This window comes from Pseudopodoces humilis, chromosome 4 (assembly GCF_049639895.1).
Source record: "Pseudopodoces humilis isolate 2021_Gansu_Grassland_sample_001 chromosome 4, ASM4963989v1, whole genome shotgun sequence".
Taxonomy (NCBI): Eukaryota; Metazoa; Chordata; class Aves; order Passeriformes; family Paridae; genus Pseudopodoces; species Pseudopodoces humilis.
In genome coordinates, this window is record NC_142203.1 from 37,289,468 (window position 1) to 37,308,660 (window position 19,193).

Here is a 19,193-nt window from a genome sequence, read left to right on the forward strand (position 1 = left end):
TTAATAACTGACATAAAAGCCTTTGGAAGGAGATTGTGTAAGTGTTGTGGTTTTATTGATCTGCTGGACAGTGTGAATATTCCTGACATCTTCCTGTTACAGTTTCTCATCCCTGGATATTTTTTTTAAAAAATTCCTCTCAGTAAGATTTTTACTGCTTTTTAGTATTCACATCTTAAACAGAATTTATTTTAAGCAACTTCTTTAATTGTTTTTTGTGCATACTTTGATCTGTTCTTTGTTGTTTTGGGGTTTTTTTTCGACTTCCATACTTTGTATGGTTGATCTCTTTTGGTTGGTCTCCATATATCTGTTTTCTATTGCCATGCATTTGTATCTGACTTAAAGTGTATATCAGGGAAACATATCTCTGGGCTTTCTGTCTTAAACTTGACTTTGTAAAATTGGTAAAAGGTAATGAACTAAGGATATTGAAAATTTAAACCTGGATGCAGGAGGTTAAGGCACCTGAGAAATCAGATAAACTTCCCCATTCCAGAAAACAGACGTCTCATGCCAGGAGAAGGGCCTGAAAGGCTCACACAAAATTCCTGTGACAGCTGCCTTGAGACTGGGAACATGACTTATGACTCCTAGAGCAATCTGAGAAAATGACCTTGAAAACTTGACTAAATGAGAAATATTACCATGATTCAACTTACCCTCAACTCTTTTAAGTACCAGAACAACCAAAATTTAAAGATGGAGACTGAACAGATGAATTTATCATTCCCAGCTAAAATCTCATCTGAGTCTTCCATTTGAGGCCTGATTTCTGTGGAACATGATGGGAGAATTGTCTTTTTTCTCTTTAAGCTTAATTTTAAAATTCATTGATAGTCACCAACTTTGCTTCTTCACCGTTCTTTGCCTTGAGCATGATAATATTTAAATCCTTGCTCAGTTTTGCTCTTAAAAATCCAGATTTTAATTATTTACATTCACTATCATAATTTTCTCTGTCACAACTTGCAAGGTTCATATTATGTCTGTCTTCTGTGTCATGCCTATTGCCCAGCAGTGGAAAACTCTATGAGTCTAAAGGATAAATAAAGAAAATATCCATGCAAATGAAAAAAGAAAACATTTAGAATAAGCAGTTATGAAATTAAAATATTTTTGGGTAGCCATTAACTGTTTTTGATGAAGATTATATTTTTTTTGCATTTTACATACCGGGCACAAAATTTATCCTATAGCTTATGGAAGTAAATCATCTATAGTTATCCTCTAAGATGAGGAAATTAAAAAGATTATCTACTTCATCCAATATTTACTATAATGCAGTATGTGAAAAACAAGACGTTGTCAAAAAAAAAGTTTGTTTTTTTTTTTTTAAGCTGGTTAAGATTTTTTGTGAATTAGTGATATTGGGTGTTGTAGAAATGCTTATTTTCCCTATCCTATAAATACTATCATTCCAAAAGATTTGCAGGCCTCTTATCATCTCTGTATTTATTTTGAACATCTACTGGTTACCAAGTGCTTCTACTAGCTAAATTCAGTGATTGCCATTGAAGACAAACCAGGCGATTATAGATTTATAGTTTTTAAAAATATTTAAAAATACAAAAGTTTAATTCTTTCTCTCAAATCTTTTTATCCATTTATCGGACACAAAGAGGACGTGTAGTTATTATTACAATATTTATGCCTGGCTCTTTTTGAATGACTGTGTACTTCTTAAAGGAGGACCAGAAAAAAAGGAAAGCAGAAATGCCAATAATATCTACTTTAGCTTTGAGTCACATGTTTTACATGTCCCATTTTCTCATCCTTTCCTTCAGGGAGCTCTCACTGGGTATTAGATTTTAAGAGTAAACTCTCTTTTCATTTACCATCAAGTATGTGAACTGTGTTCTGTATTCAAGTGCACTAATTTTATTCTTCAGTCTTTACACAACTAGAACTAAACTTCCAAGAATACAGAATACGGGAAGTAGATCTTTCTGCTCCATAAAGTGATGTGAAGAAATGCATGTCTCTGTGTCCTAAAGAAGTCATTACTATCTCAGTGAAGTCATACTTACAGGGCAAATTTTGACAGTATTTCAAAATCTGCTTCCAGTCAAATGCCTACTCTGAATAACTTTGCCTAGTATTCTCAAAAATATTGTTTCCCCTTTAATTACAGCCTCAGTGAGGCTTGGTAATACTCATGATATTTTCCTGTAGGATGTAGCAGATTATTGTGGGTTTTGTTTTCCTTTTTTATTTTTTATTTTTTTAAAATTTTTTTTACATGCAACTCCTTTTCTTCTATATACTGTTTAAATCAAGGACTGTCACATTTAGATGTCTGTAAAGTATGCATCCAGGCAAGTCCTTCCATTTTTGCCTCAGCATTTATGGAGTAGAAAGGCCAAATAAGGGTAGTCAGTTATGGACTATAGTCAGTTATGGGAAATGTTAGAAGAGTTCCCCTGCAGTTTTTTTTTTTTCCATTGAGTTCTCCCTCCTCACTCTACTGTCTCTGCAATGTTCCTTGTTATCTTCACTCATGTTCTATATTCATTTAAAAAAATGGAAGGGAGGAAAGGAAGTGGGGAGGGAAGGAGGAGGGAGGGAGGCAGGGGACGGGGGGGAGGCAGGCAGGAAGGAAGGAAGGAAGAAAGGCAGGCAGGCAGGAAGGCAGGCAGGAAAGAAGGCAGGCAGGAAGGAAGGCAGGCAGGAAGGAAGGCAGGCAGGAAGGAAGGCAGGGAGGCAGGCAGGGAGGAAGGGAGGGTCGGTTTTCTACCTCAAGGTGTTTCACCTGCCTTTATGTGAACTGATAAAACATCTGCTTGTGCCTTGACTACACTGCAAATACTCTGTGCTGAGCCTCAGCCCAAAATCTGTCGGAAGCCTCTGCCTGATAGTTCTTTCTTTTTAGCGTGTACAAAAGAGAAGAAGGAATCACTACTGACATTTCCTGCATCTTGTTCCTGAAATGCCACATTTTGACAATTAAGCCATGTAAAACAGTTCAGGTTAAGCTTTGTCATGACACTAAAAAAAAAAAGAGATCTTAGAAATGTGTTGAGCTTAAAATTTCCACTCTTTACAATACTCTCTTATTTCATCTTCTGAAAACCAGTAGTCTGAAAAATACAAAACAAAGAAACAAAAATGTAGGGATTTTTTTGACATGGTGGGCAGAAAGAAAGGTTTAAATATGAAAATTAAAAATATATTAAATTGTAGAACTGGAAAATAAATATATAATGTATGTTACAAATTGTTAGATATGTATGTTATGATACCTAACAGTAAGCACTGCAGATACTGCACAAACCCTTTTGCACTGTTCTCTATCACTTCTAACTGTATTGAGGCTATTACAGCATTTCCTTCCTGGCTGAAATGTTTAAAGTCAACATCACAGTTACATCAGTCCAAAAAAGACTTCATATCCTCTTCATAACTGGAATAATGGCCTGTTGGTTTGCATTGGTTTAAGTTTTTTTTTGCTTTTATATTTTTTCCTTATAGAACATGAGCATTGATTTCAATTGATATAAAGATTTAAAAAAAAAAAAAAAAATCAAAGATATTTCAGCTAAAACTTTTGCTCAGGATCACTAGGATTCTTGGTCCTGTGGTATGTGAGACTTCCAGAATTTCCAGTTTCTCAGGGGCATTTAGTGATTTTCAAAGATATTTTCACCAAGTGTACTAAGTGAACTAAGGATTTACATCACATTAATTTAAGGAAGACATGTTGCAGATTGTGGAAACAAAAGATGAGTGCTCATAAAACAAGTCCACCTGTTTGTTTCTTTTTCCTTTTTACAACAGTAGAGAAAATCCATGTAGAGGGATTTTGAAGTCCAGCAGCTACTAGAAGTGGCAAGTAGTTGGTAAATACGTGAGGAAAGTCTTATGCTACCCTGGATATGTGCCCAGAGCCTATTTATCCTTACAAGCCTGCAGGACACCCAAGCTGTCTTTCTTGCAACCCTTTAAATATATTTCTAGGGCTAATGCATGGATGCTGAAGACAAGACCTGTGTGAGAAATGTTATAAAAAATTTGATTGCCATCTGCAACCCTTTCACAATCTTCATTAATTCATGGGGTGAGGGCAGGGACAAAATTTAATTTTGTTTATTTTTAAAATTTAGACATAGCAGATTTTGCTTCTTAGGAACTAGTGCTGTAGAATAGTGTAAGAGATTTTGGAGAGCCATGTTAATGTTTTTTATGTTCTTGTCCCAGTAACTAATAAGAGGAGTGTGTTCCCAATCCTACTGTTATTGCCTACTAAGAATATATCTAGTTAGCTGGTTTGGTAGATGTATATAAATGTACAAGTGGTCTTATTGAAGTCTTTATTGAAGCTATTCTACATCACATTCATTGTTTTAATTCAATATTAATTCACAGTTTTGCTGTCCACATTCATTCAATGACAAAATGAAGTAAAATAGTTAATCTATGATTCTACTTAGGTAGAATGTCATATTTATTCATTGTACTTTTGATAAATGAATTCTTCATTATCAAGATATAAAGAAAATCAAGAAATTACATTTAAAAATACAATGGCATTGACTTCACAAGAGCTTTTTGAAAATGGAATATAAATTACTAACCTAAAGTATAAGAGTGAATTTGAATTAATTTCATTTCATGCTGACCATATGGAGAAATATTTTAGTGAAATTACATAAAGTTAGTAAATAGATAATGGGTTTCCCTTGACTTGCAAGAAGTTAACCAGTCATCTGAAAAACAACATATTTTATTGAGTGTCCTTTACATCTTCATTCACTTCAAAAATGTATTTTTCAAGGTTAACTTTTTTCTTCATTACATATGAACTGTGAATACTCTAGGAGCTATCTATAGTGTTATCAGTTCCTTTGTGTGTGTGTGTGTGTGTCTTGTTCAATCTCTACTGATTTTGATGGATATTCTTTTTTATTATTGGTAAAAAATCATTTAGCCCTATTCCCTTCCCTTCCTGAAGGTCAACAGCAGCCTTGTTTTTGTTTTTTTTTTAATCTTGATTTTGTTCATTGGAATGAATTGTGAATAAATTAATAGAGATTTTTTAGCCTAAGAATACAAGTAAAAACAGAAATGGTGAAAGTACTTTATAGTTCCAAGGAAAGGAAGACCTACCTTTTACCTTTGAATAGAAGCCAGATCTATTCTCACATGGTTTTATTATCTAGTTATACCATCATCGTTAAAGCACAGAAGTCTTAATGTACAATTTACAGTCCACAAGTGGATCTAGAGATGTTAGTGATGGAACTTCATACCATATTGAAGTAACATGCAACTGTTTCTTTTAGACATAGCATTATACATTATCTTTCATTTCTTTACTTCTAGGGTCTGAGGTGGTTGGCTTTGATGGGAAAAGTTGTCTAATTTACACATTTAATAAAAAACTCATTAATGCACTGAAAGATGTGATTTCTCTGAAGTTTAAGACAATGCAAAGTGATGGAATTCTCCTCCACAGAGAAGGACAAAATGGAGACCACATCACCATGGAATTAACTAAAGGGAAGCTGTCCCTACTCATTAATTTAGGTAACAGCTATAGTCTCATAAAGTCTAATATATTTATTTGGCATTATTTGACTAAAACTTCTCTTTAAACTGTTAAGTAGATTTTAATGTATAAAATATGATAAGCTAGCAGTATATTTTTGAATAATTATATTTTTGAATGAAATTAATAGTTTTTTTATTTTTCTTCTTTCAAGGTGATACTAAAACTCATCCTTCTAATGCCCAAGTTAATATTACGCTGGGCAGCCTTTTGGATGATCAACACTGGCATTCTGTTCTCATTGAGCATTTTAACAATCAAGTAAACTTTACAGTGGATAAACACACTCATCATTTTCATGCAAAAGGAGAATTCAGTTATTTGGACCTTGATTATGAGGTGTGAAAATTACCTTTCCTTTATTACATTTATTACCTTTGTTATGCAAATGCACTGAAACAGGCAAAGGAAAAATAACTTAAGGAAGTTTGTAGTCCTTAAGACATTGGGGATTTTCTGTCTGTTAAGGGAATTAATCAAAGAAAAAGAGTTGTTCTTGGAGTACAAATCTTCCACTAGACTATCAGCTCAGTATTTTCAAAGACCATCTTTTTCATCTCAGAATTCATTATTTTTATACCTTTGTTTCAGTAGAGCTGCAAATGTGATAAAAAGTATTGTAAACATAATGAATGAGACCCAACTCAATGCTATTATTTAATGAATATTAATGTTATGAATATAAAACTTGATGAAAATTGCAATATATCATCATAAAACCATTTTAGAAATGTTTTATAGCAAGCCTTAAATCCCTACTAGATCTGAAAATTGTACTGTGAAAAAATCTTGAGTGTACAAATAGTAGATTAATGAAAAATAGTAGGTGTAATATGCTGCGAAATTTTCCTGCCCATGGTTAAAAATACCACTATTTCACAGTTGTAATGTGATGACTGGCTGCTTCATGTTTGCCCTATACTGTTTGTTGGATAAGACAATGAGTGATAGAGCAGAATGTCTGGAACCCTCAGACTTTATTGTACTCATTCCAATTTATAAGCAATTTAGAGTGAGATGTCATGCTGTTCTGTGTCTGCATTACTCCAATTCAAAAATATCTGCTCAGAATTTCTGAATGTAAATGATAATATCAAAGTTCAGAGGACAGTACTAATTAAAAAAAAAAGTGAGAATGAAAATAACTGGCTGACAAATAGGTATCTTTTACTATATCAGTCAATATTGCAAATTAAATTTTCATCTCATCCAGATACTGTACCTTGAAGTACATGTTGCTAATACAAGTAAAAAGAAAGCATAAAAACATTAAAAAAGAACTACTGTGTTTATAATTGCACTTCTGACTAAATTTTTCTTAATTTAATAAAAATGAAATATGATAAATTTTATTTTGGTTGATTTTTTGGGGTAAAATTATTTTAAACATTGAGCAAAATTTAAAAATTAAAATGTTAATAGTTTAGACTGACCTTTTTTACAATGTTGTCCAGAATAGCTTTGAAATATGTGAGCTCAAATGTTCACTTATACTGGAATCCTATTTCTGATGGTGTCCAACAGTTAAAACATAGACTAGAGCAGAAAATAAGGTCACCCTTGTGGCTATGCTTTTCTACAATAATTTACAGCTCTCTAGCAGCTTTTGCCTTAGGGCAGAGACGTATTTAGACAGAATGATATCCTTGAATTTAGTAGCTCTCAATGGGTTTTTATTTTTATTAAATCTTCCAATCTTTTTCTGAAACTAAGTAATTTTACAGCACCATACAAAGGAACTGCACAGCCTAGGCATTTTTAAAGGAAAAATGTACCTCCTTTAGTTAGTTTAGAATCTGTCCTAGAATAATGTAATTTGATGCACTCTTGTTCTCTGTTATGGTAGTTATGGTGTGCACAGAATGGAGAAGGTAGACTCAAATTTTTGAAGAAATTGCTGCTAATTTTCTTCTCCCTTTTTACACTGTTTTGCATAGTTTCCATGTACTTGGCCTTTTCCTTCTTCTCATTGCTTTTGCAGCTGTAATGGACCCTGAAAACTGATTAAAGGCACTCCAAAGAGACATCAGAAGAATAAAAAAAAACAAAAAACAAAATGTCAGAATAATTTCCTACATACATCTAACTTGATATAGCCTAATTTTTTGTTAGCCTATTCTTTTAATATGCAGATGTGATACAGTGAAATACACAAGAAGTAGCAGGTTCGTTATAGGGCCAGTCTGACTTCTGCTCTTACAGTATAGTCAACTTCTTTCCCTAGAAAATTACTTAATAGTATTATTGATTTCTTTTCTCTTTCTAAGCTCAGCTTTGGAGGGATCCCAGTGCCTGGAAAATCAGGGACATTATCACGCAGGAACTTTCATGGGTGTTTTGAAAATATTTATTATAATGGAGTGAACATTATTGACCTGGCCAGGAGGCATAAATCTCAGATCTACATTGTGGTAAGAGATTTATAGTTAAGAAAGAATAAACAACTAAAAGAGAAAAAGATCACAACCACTTTCAAATTCAATCTGTTAGCACACATTTCTAGTAAAATCTACGTTAGGTAATGAAAGAAAAACTAAGTAATTACCAAGTTGGGCTATTTTTCATTTTATGCTGTATAGACTCACCCTAGTAGAAAAGGCAGGATGCATTTTATTCTTGAGGTCTTTAGCTGATACTTAGCTGTGTCTGATAGCAGTGTTGTGTGCTATCTAACTGGATGAAAAAAGTCAATGAGAAACAAGATGCATGAGAAACCATCAAATCATTGGCTTTGTACCAGAGTAATAAGAATATGTTCCTGGCTAATAACATCAGCAGTGCATTTTAAAAGTTCTCCATTGCTGAGGACACTGATCCACTTTGCTTTGTCCAGAATATTATAATTTTGATAGATAAGTTCTGTTTTTATACTGACCTTTGTCTGAAGACCTGTAGTTTAGGTTGGTAGTTTTAATGCATTTATTGTGACATGGACAACAGTCATTTACCCAAATTTCTACCTTTTATAGAAACAGTTCCAATAACAAAAAAATGTCTCTGTGTTACAAAAGGCTTTCTAGAAATTTTACTAAGTCCTTTCCTGTTGGTTTTGAGGTTTCTTTTCCCCTAGTACAAGGGTCATCTCTGTTTGCAACATGACAAAACTTATTTAGTAGCAGGAAATGCAAAAGCATGATAGAAATCAGCTCAGAATAATTAAAAAAACATTAAATGCTTTCATGATCCAAATATTTTAACTTGGATTTCCGTTCAGAATATGAAGAATCAAATTTGGTTCTCTGTCATAGATGAAATGGACGAGAGGCATCTCTTCTCATGTGAAATTCACCTGAAATATTCCAAAATTAACTAAGCTGGTACCTCTGCATATTATTCTCTCCATGATGCTTGTGAATACTGGGGTATGGGCAGTTATAGTAGGCTCTGGGTGGACTAGTGGAAAGGGATCTATGAAATTATCTGCAATAGGAAATTTAATTATTTTCATGTCAAATGTTTTAAATTGTTGTGCTAGTTTCAAAACTATTTAGGTGATGTTTCATAATGTAAATACTATAGAAAGAACCTCTGTTACCAAAGAATCCCTGTTAAATAGGCGCTTTACTGGTGGCATCTGCAAATGGCCAGCTTTTAGGATTTAACCAGGTTTATTATTCTGATGAATACCTTTTTACTATGTGTCAGTTTAGCTGACTATTCATTTCAATACAGCTGAGTTCATAAGACAAAGCTTTTACTTATTTATATATTTTCCTTGAAGAAAATGAAAACCCATAAACTTTAATATTTTGCCACACCAGGGACTAGTAAGTATTTTTTTTAAAATTAATTTTAAAATACTTAGTGTGTGGTCAAATTTTACGTATGCTCAAAAGTTCAGTACAAAAAATCAGTACAAGTACAGATGCAGGTTACTCTCAGAGTTTCTCAATGAATTCAGCCACAAGTTTGCCTAAGAAACAGTTATTTCAGAGGAAGGTAAGCACAAAATAAATGCTAGGTGCATAAATCCAACTCATCATCTAGTTGATATGGGCCTGCTTGAAAACATATTCCCTCTTAATTTAAGAAGTATGTGTTGTGCATTTTTAAGTAGCAAGGGTTTATATGTGGAATTTTTCTGTTTATGAAAACAAATACTGGAGTTGGTGAACATCTCCAATTGCATTAATTTGGAAATTGTTTTTTTCTTAAATTTAACACCATCTTAAGCAATGAGTGCCAGCTCATTTTTCTCTCCATCCAGGCATTTAGACCTACGTAAGCATTTACATGCAGTCAGTGGCATGGCATTTATTTGTCACTGAAGAATTTGTCAAGTCCCTAATGCTTATTGAGACTGAGCCAAACTAGGAACAAAGCAGGTCTTTCTAACTCCTGAAGTAGCATTAAATCAGCCTCCTAATTTAGGATCTTACGTCATTCCCTCAAAGGTCCTTGCCACTCTTTGTGCAGGCAGATGAATCTATTCTGGTCAGACAACTATGTTAACATTTCTCAAATTGGTGATGTTCGTGTTTGATTTTTAGACTAATACATTCAAGTACTGTGCACCATGTTTTGAAACTCTGCAGTTTCCATGGAGAAGTTCTCATGCATGTTCCTAATGCCATATTTGTTTTATTTCTTTCTAGGGCAATATGTCTTTCTCGTGTTTAGAGCCACAGGTGGTTCCTGTTACATTTCTGAGCTCCAGCAGTTTTCTGGCACTGCCAGGCACATCAGAGCAAGATGAAGTATTTGTCAGTTTTCAGTTTCGCACTTGGAACAAGGAAGGACTTCTATTATCCAGTAAACTGCACCAGTCTTCAGGTGGATTCCTCTTATATTTGAGTGATGGCAGAGTCAAAATCAATCTTCATAAAACAGGAAGAGTAATGAGTGACATTGCTGCAGGTAACAAAAATGAAGAAAAAAATTCCAAGGTTTCTCTGCATGAAAGAAAAAAAAAAATTAAATCTTATTTACTTAGTACTTGCTTTCTTGACTTATTTTTATGATTAGTTTGTGTGCAGCTGTGCTTTACTTGTGGGAATTTTACACCCAATTATTTCTAAATGCTTTCTTTTTCCACAAACATACCTATTCTTTTTTTCCTCGTGAGTGAGCAGAAATTACTTGCAGTAATATAGACTGAAAAATTGAGTCCTTAGCTTAACATGCATACAATATGTACAGCTCATGAGTATAACCTGGGAAATCTAAGCAGCTTTTTCACTTGTGAAGTGTAAGAAATTTAGTCTCTTACTGTGTCAAGCTAAGCCATTAAGATGTTTTTCACCATTTGTCAGTACTTTCAAAAGGTATTAAGAAACTAATTTTTTTTAAAGTTGTGCATCACTATAAATATGGCATCTATTATTTTCTAGAGTTTTCAATTGCAGAGATGTCCATTAAACAGGGACAGTGGATGTCCAATACCAGACTGTATTTCAGAAAACTGGGGCAAGTTTGAGTCTATGGTAAAGATTAAAAAAAAAAAGGGACTTGAGGAAAATGAATACCTGAGAGCTAAAGGGTCACTTTTGTATTTAAGTACTGAATTAAGACTAGATCATCTAGTTTTGGTAGTGCACTGCTAGGCATCCCACAGGGTAAAACAGATTTTCAGAATGTTAGTACCTTCTAGTCCTCTAATGAGTAATTTTACCCCTGGCAAACGAATATGTCAAGACAAAAGGATGAAGCAACTATAGTGATACACAGTCATGTTAGAGAGTACTCAGTTGGGATTCTAAGTAGATTCCAATTTTAACTTTCTCTCTGCCTGGCAGGAATGGGACTCTTTCACAAAGAGTCTCCTCAGTTTTCCTGACTGCTCTTGGCACTTGATGTGAGAACAAGACTATTGTCCCAGTCAGGAATCTCCATCTTTCAGGAAATATGAGACCGGGACAGAAAAACATCATCTCCACCTTTGAAGACTTTTTATAAAATGCTGAGATCCTGTAACATCCCATATAATAATATCATCACCATCACCTAGCAGCACTTCATCAGTATTGTAGTATTCTCTGGCAGTTCATGTATCACAGCTACCTAGAGCTTCTCATTATTTATGCAAACAAATTAAATTCTGCCCTTGTAGATGGATTATATGATGTGATATGATATGCTGAGTTCCAAGACAGGAAAAACTGCACGATAGAGATTAGGTGGATAAAAGGGGTTACAAGGAATATATGAGTATGAGGAAATTGAGGCTGGGGTTGGAGTGGTGTCTGTATGGATAAAGATGACCAGAGTCCAATAACTGGAAGAATATATTGTAGAAGCAATGGTGAATTTGGATGCAAAAACTCATTTATGATATCCAAAACATCACTTGATCTTTGATTTATTTCAACCCATACACAAGCATATATTTTCCATTTCATATTCACAAAGCAGAATATTATCAGTATAAAAGAAGCCAAGTTAGTTCCAGGTATGTAATGATAAACAAGTGAGAAATCCCCAAACGACTTATAATCAGTATAAAGACAAAATAAGAATGAACTGATCTAAATTGTTCTCAAAATTTATTAGGCAGCATAAGGCAGACAGAGTGAGCAAAGCAGAACCAAGAAGGACAAAGAAACAACCACAGGATTTGAGTATGAGGTCTCCTTAATCATCATCCTATGCTCCTGTTTCTTTTATATTGATTCTTGATTTTATTGGCTCTTAATAAATGAAAATGTCCTTGTAGGGTAAAGGAGGAGGGGAAGGTGTGGGAAGGAAAGGGGAAGGGGAAGGGGAAGGTGCGGGAAGGTGCGGGAAGGGAAGGTGCGGGAAGGTGCGGGAAGGGAAGGTGCGGGAAGGGAAGGGAAGGTGCGGGAAGGGAAGGGAAGGTGCAGGAAGGGAAGGGAAGGTGCGGGAAGGGAAGGGAAGGTGCGGGAAGGGAAGGTGCGGGAAGGGAAGGGAAGGTGCGGGAAGGGAAGGTGCGGGAAGGGAAGGTGCGGGAAGGGAAGGGAAGGTGCGGGAAGGTGCGGGAAGGGAAGGGAAGGGAAGGTGCGGGAAGGTGCGGGAAGGGAAGGGAAGGTGCGGGAAGGGAAGGGAAGGGAAGGGAAGGGAAGGGAAGGGAAGGGAAGGGAAGGGAAGGGAAGGGAAGGGAAGGGAAGGGAAGGGAAGGGAAGGGAAGGGAAGGGAAGGGAAGGCAAGGGAAGGGAAGGGAAGGGAAGGGAAGGGAAGGGAAGGGAAGGGAAGGCAGATAGAGAAGAAACTGCCAAGTTCATTATGTTTCTACAGGTGCATAATGATTACAAGTAAAGTTTTAAACCGTTGATTATTTTAACTCAGGAAAAGACTATAAGCCTCTAACGACCACAGATAATGTTGAAATTTACATAAATACTTTGATCCTGTTCCTGTGGGTGATAATGGGAACAGCCCTTTCTATTTATTATTATCTAAAATAACTGATGCACAAAGAGTACCACTTTAATGACAAGAGATTTCCCTAGGCTTACCATTTGAAAATGTCAATTTCTTAGTAAGAATGTCAGTGGTATGTAGTTAGCAGTGATGAATTTGGCTTTTTAGGAGTTGTTTCAATTGCTGTTCAATTAGGTGATGTATGTTAAAAAACTGTTGCCATGCACTGTCATTTTAACAGACTGGCTGATGGTGGTGGCACTTTTAACAGCTGTAGGTAGACTTGCACATGCTGCAATTTATTCACTTTCAAAGCTGCAATGGAATAGGTAAAATATTAGTGTAAGCATCCCAAAATAAATCTTTACATTCTATTCTGAAACAGAATTTAATGCTCTCATGCTAGGTTAAGCTTTCTGTTCATAAAGTCTAACAGGAGGAGTTGTGTTTGTCTTTGTGAAGGCAAAAGCTACAGCAAAATCATCTTATTTTCTTCTGAGAAGGAATTTATCTAACAAAACCATATGGGAAACTTTTCCTTTAGTTTTTGAAGTGTTTGTTGTAGCAATCACTGGAGCAATTCAAGTCTGCATTTGGAGATTGAGTAATTAAATTATGGATGGTTGGACAGAAGATTTGCTCCCCTATAGGCAAGGACTTATGACCTGGCTTTGACACGTACGCGTGCGCGCGCGCACACACACACACACACACGCACACACACATAATATTTGATAATTAAATCCGAGCATATTTCTTTATGCGTAAGTCTTAAATTAATTATCCTGTGTATTTTAAGAATTTCTTTAACCATATAAAACCAAGGAGAATGGCATGCTAATTCATAAGTAATTATGTTATAGTAAGTTCTGTAAATTCTTTCTTTTGCAGAATGGTTGCTTAAGGTTTTTCATTTGTAGCCTCTTTTGCAAGTGGTACATCAAATATTCACAAAGAAATAACATTGATTTGAAAAAAGAGAGATCAACACTAAGTTAATTTGTTTTGAATTATGAGACCAAATTGAATTACAATATGTGTAAATTTTAGATCTTATTACTTGGTTTCTTCTGTGACCCTCTATTTCTATGCAGCTTTTAATTTCCATGCAGCTTTTAATTAAGTGATGTTATTAATAATGGGATTTCATTGTTATACTTCAGACTAATCCTCTAAACTTTTTTTTTTTTTTTTGTTTCTCACTGATCTCCTAATAATTTATATACACTGTATTTTATAAATGTGTTCCTGAGGTCGGGTATCATTGTTCTGCAAGACGTCGCATAGACCCTATTTTAATACTTAGATTTAATGGAACTAATGAGGATAAATGGACATCTTGTTTAATAGCTACCTTATTATATATTAAAAAAATAAATTGCTTTGTTTTTCCTACTTGTTTCTGGTTAAGTGTTCTTCTAACTCATAGTACAGCAGCTGACAATATGAGTTTCAGATGGGATGTAGATGTTAGTAGTCCACTGGCCTCTTCCACTTAGATGGTATACTACTCCAACACAAGCTCCATACAAGCAAATGTGAATTTAGTCAAGGTTCTCAATTCAAGGGCTAAAATGAACAGTTTTCTTCAGAGTGTCTTGTGCTCCCACAATGGCATTCCTTAATTCTCAGACTTAATAAAAGAGATTTCTAGGAAGTCTTCAGCTACATTAACATTGTTGAATATCTCTAATCATGCCAGCCTCTAAAAAGGGGAGATAAAATATATGTTCCAAAATTATATAGTAGGACGGTAAGGTGAATTACAATCAACAAACCAAAAAGTGCAAAATTCATATTATTAATTTTCTAGTGACCAAAACTTCTGATGGTCTGAAATACCAGTCTTTATATGTTAGGACAGACTCTTACCTACCTTCACAGTCAAATATTGCAAGGTTTGGAATATGGTTTACCCACCAGAACAAGAAGCTACTGAAGCAGGATGCACAAATAAAACTTAAAAGCAGTTATCCTTGTAACAATTAAAATAAAGTGACAGAGTTTATTGCTGGATTTAATGTTTTCAGTAATGACATAGGTAGTGAGATCAAGTGTATCCTCAGCAAGTTAGCTGATGACACCAACCTGAATGGTGCAGTTGATTTGTGTTAGGGAAGGAATGCAATCCTTGATAGATATGAAAATGGAGGGTGCTTGATAGACTTGAAGATTGGCCCATGTGAAACTCATGAAGCTCAACTAAGCCAAATGCAAGTTTGTGGACCTGGTTTTTAGTGCCCCCCAGTATCAGTACAGACTGGGGGAGGAAGGAATTGAGAGCAGGCCTGCCAAGAAGAGCTTGGGGGTGCTGGTAGATGAGACCTCAATGCTTCAAGCTCTAGGGTCCCCAACACAAGAAAAACATTGTCCTGCTAGAGGGAGACTGGAGTAGGGCCATGAAAATAATCAGAGGGCTGGAGCACATCTCCACGAAGACAGGCTCAGAGAGTCAGTATTGTTCAGCCTGGGAAGAGAAAAAGCTTTAGGGAGACCTTATTATGGCCTTTCAATACTTAAGAGAAGGCCTATAATAAAGATTTTTATTCTTTTTTCCCCCAAGGAATAAAGAGCAGAGATAATAATTCTAAAGTGAAACATGTTATATTTACATGTCCACTCCTGGAAATGTTCAAGGTTATATTGTATGGGGGTTTTGGCAACCTGATCTAGTAAAAAAGGTCCATGCAAAGAAGAAGATTGATCTAATTGTTTTTTAAAGGTCACTTGCAGCCCAAAATGCTATATGATTCTATGATTCTTTGATTTATAAAGGAAAAGATAATGTATTAGAGAGATGTGACTGAGGAGAACTTCAATCATTTGACCTACCTGTGAGAGCCTGGGGCTAAAGCAAAATGTTTAGGATTTCTTGTAATGTGTTCCGTAATAAATACTCTGATTGAAGTAAAGAAAAAATTAGAGAAAAGGTATATAGAACTAATCTTTATTTATCTTAAATATACTGGAGATATTATCTAGGTGATAGTTCATCTGAGTTTGCAATGTCCTTCTAGGGTTTATCTCTTCATTGTATAGCAACCTCATATTTAGATTATTGTAGTCAACAATCTATAAGTCCTAGTTATGCTATAATTTAGCTATTTGAATCTATTTATCTTTCTATTTCTTTTCTTTCTGTTTGAATAAGTCTCTTAACTCATGGACTGATACTGCAGCATATACAACATGTTCTAGAGAGGAGTACATAAATACATGACATTTCAACAGAGAAATCACAGATCACAAATTATAGTCACTCTGCAGTCAAGTAAAAGCTTTGACTAATTTAAAGGTTGTATTCTTTGTTCTTCACTGAAAGAAGTACCTCTGTTCTGAAGAACACTCAAGAACTAAGATTGACTAAGGACTTGTTAAAGATAATGAGATTACATGCTGCCCTATGTAGAATTTATTTATGTATACATAAGTGCTTTCGAGAATCAGGGCTATAGGTTTATTGCTTTGTGGCAGCTATCACCTACACAGCCAGAGGTAATGGAAATTTGTAGTCATTGCTAAACTATCAAAGTATTTTCCCATGCATGTCCAATAAAGGAATCAGCTGAAAGCAAAATTGTCTTGTGACATTGACATGATGATTACTGAAGATTTTAGCCTCTACAGTGTTTTGCTATTTTGCCATACTGTAATATAATGACTATTCTTTATTTTAGAATATGAATGAATCCTTTGTAACAGTCTAATATAAATATGCATTATGTGTTAAATACTGTATCAACTATTACTATGATGTTTTAATGATAACTTCTTTGGATTGGGAGGATACTCTTCACAGTCATTACATTAAATAGATATATTACAGATAATTAGGCTACAACAATACTACTACAATTAAGACTTACTCACTGAAGTACCTTTATTTTTTATTTATCAAATGTGAAGCAAGATTCTGTCTTCACAAAAGATGCTTTTGCTAATAAAGTTCTTTTTCATTTCTTTCCCATTGGAGATTTTGTGTGGCCTATGATTGCTCTCCTGGTTCCTTCTCCTTTTACCTCTAAAACATTTAGATAATATAACAATAAGTGGAAGGTTATACTAATTTTGGGGGTTTTATTTTTCTTTCAGGTGCTGGATTAAATAATGGCCAGTGGCATTCTGTATCTCTCTCTATCAAAAGGAATCGTATCAGTTTAAGAGTGGACAATGATGTGACTTCATCTGCTCATGCCTTCATACCTCTGCAGATTTATTCAGATGTGTTCTACTTTGGAGGTGAAATGTTGTTTGTTTATAATGGCAGTGTCCAGCAGTTACACATCAGTTTTTCCTGAAATATCTAATCAAATTAAAATAATTGTTTGGCTTGCTTCAAGTCTTCTTTGCCCAGCTTGGTTCAGGCACTGTTTTGATGTTTTTAGTTTCAGTTTCCTTCAAAATTTACCGTGTTGGTAGACTAAAACACCACCCTGAATCCTTGATCACATTTAAGACTGTCATGACTTGTATCATGTTCTGGTAATTGAATATAGTCTGGCTAGAAATCAAACAGACATGCAAAGGTTTCTCTTGCTGCAGACTTAATGTTCTGCAAAATGAACATTTTGGAGACACTTCCACTGGAATTACTTCAAGTTTTCACCTTAAGTGTATGCTTACCTGTGTAAATACCCTCTTTGTGTGATACATGGACCTTTTTATTTATTTATTTTTAACCACAGTGGTATAACTTTTCTATTGTTATACCTAACTATCTGAGGAATATAATTTCTGCCTAAAACATATATATATATATATATATATATGTATGTCTTCATTTCTCTAGGAGTATGAACAGTCATCTATCATCAAGAGACTATGTCATTAGTAGCATGTATTGTTACTGATAAAGTAGAACAAGTTGTTCTGTTATTCATATAATTTTTTGTGAATAGAGTGCATAATAGCAATGATAAACATTACCTGAGTATGTAATTAGCCTAATGCTTCCTCTCTTTTAAACATTAATGGTTGAATTATTAAGTTATTCATTATTTATTAATAATTCTCAAATTTCTGAGAAAACTAAGAACTGAGGAGCTGTATACAGAGCACTAAATGAGTATGGACCCAGTCATTGTCCACAGATCACTTCCTTGGAAACAGTAAGTTTAAAATAAATTTTATGCTCACAGGCATACTCTTATGCTACATGAGCATTCACACGAATTATCCCATCTGGCATCTACCCTATTCTACTAAAATTACCTCTTGACTTGACTAATAATCAGCAAAATCAAAGAATGATGCAAATTATTAGTCTTGAATAACCCTTCTATGTTGGTTCGGATTCCCAGATCTCTGATTAGGTTATTTTTATCATTGCAGGGTTGATGGCACAGATGAACAGTTCAGAAGGGATGTGGGCAGTTACAAAAAGCAGCATATTTAATTAAGTTGTACAAGGGCACTTCCATTTCTGTTCTGTGGTGTGGAGAGGACAAAATAATTCCAGGAACCCTGAAAGTACCAATTGCATAGCCACCCCCCAGATTCTCTGATCTCAGCCTTATCCCTGAAATCTGCAGCTCATACCTCTCATACAAAGTTAGGGAATGCTAGAAGTGGTTTTCTGAGTTTAGAAAACTCTTTATTAATTTTTTATGTAATATACCACTGTCAAAATGCAGACAATGCATTTTTACTTTCTTTCCAAGTTTATATGAATATTTACTGTGTTTGTGCTGTTTGCTAAAGTATGAGTATCAGCCTTTCAGGGGACATGTCCTGGGGACATGGTGATTTGTTTACTTGTTTTAATGAATACAAATTATGTAGGAAATGTGTATGCTTAACTAGGAAAATGTGTAATAAACATGAAAATATTTTAGTGTATGTCAGCACAATTTCTAGTCATGCCATCATCAAGGATCTATAACCGCTCTCAGTTTTTGTAATAATAACTCACTGCAACAATAAGGGAAAGTGAGATCATTTAATATTGCAATAAGCACATAATATAAATTTAATTATTAAAGGATTTCTTCTTATCTTTAATATCTAGTGTACAATTGTAAGGAAACACAATTTAATTAATAGTATTTGTTAATGTTAATGGTATTTGTGTCTCCTCAACAGAAGACAATTTTTGAAAAAGAAGCACAAATAAAAACATCTGAGACACCATTTTGTAAAATAGCTATGTCTAAAAATTGTAAACTTTTCCTGCTTTCTCTGGCCTTTACTTTTTTTTCCACTTATTTATTTATTTACTTGAATATTTCATTTTCAAATGAGCATCATATTTTTCACCTGAAATTACAGAATTTATGTTACAGTTCAACTCTAGAATGTTGTAAAGCGTGTGGTTACACTTGTAATTGAT

The 19,193-nt window shown here is 34.6% G+C and overlaps 1 protein-coding gene across 1 annotated transcript in view; it reads left to right on the plus strand.

The window, feature by feature from the left end:
* Positions 1 to 19,193, plus strand: part of CNTNAP4 (contactin associated protein family member 4) — a 202,251-nt gene that overhangs the window by 128,651 nt on the left and 54,407 nt on the right. The window contains exons 5-9 of the mRNA XM_005522734.3: positions 5,323 to 5,526; positions 5,703 to 5,887; positions 7,816 to 7,959; positions 10,144 to 10,405; positions 16,958 to 17,104. Of these exons, the coding sequence (XP_005522791.1) occupies positions 5,323 to 5,526; positions 5,703 to 5,887; positions 7,816 to 7,959; positions 10,144 to 10,405; positions 16,958 to 17,104 (942 nt within the window). The remainder of the gene's footprint in view (positions 1 to 5,322; positions 5,527 to 5,702; positions 5,888 to 7,815; positions 7,960 to 10,143; positions 10,406 to 16,957; positions 17,105 to 19,193) is intronic.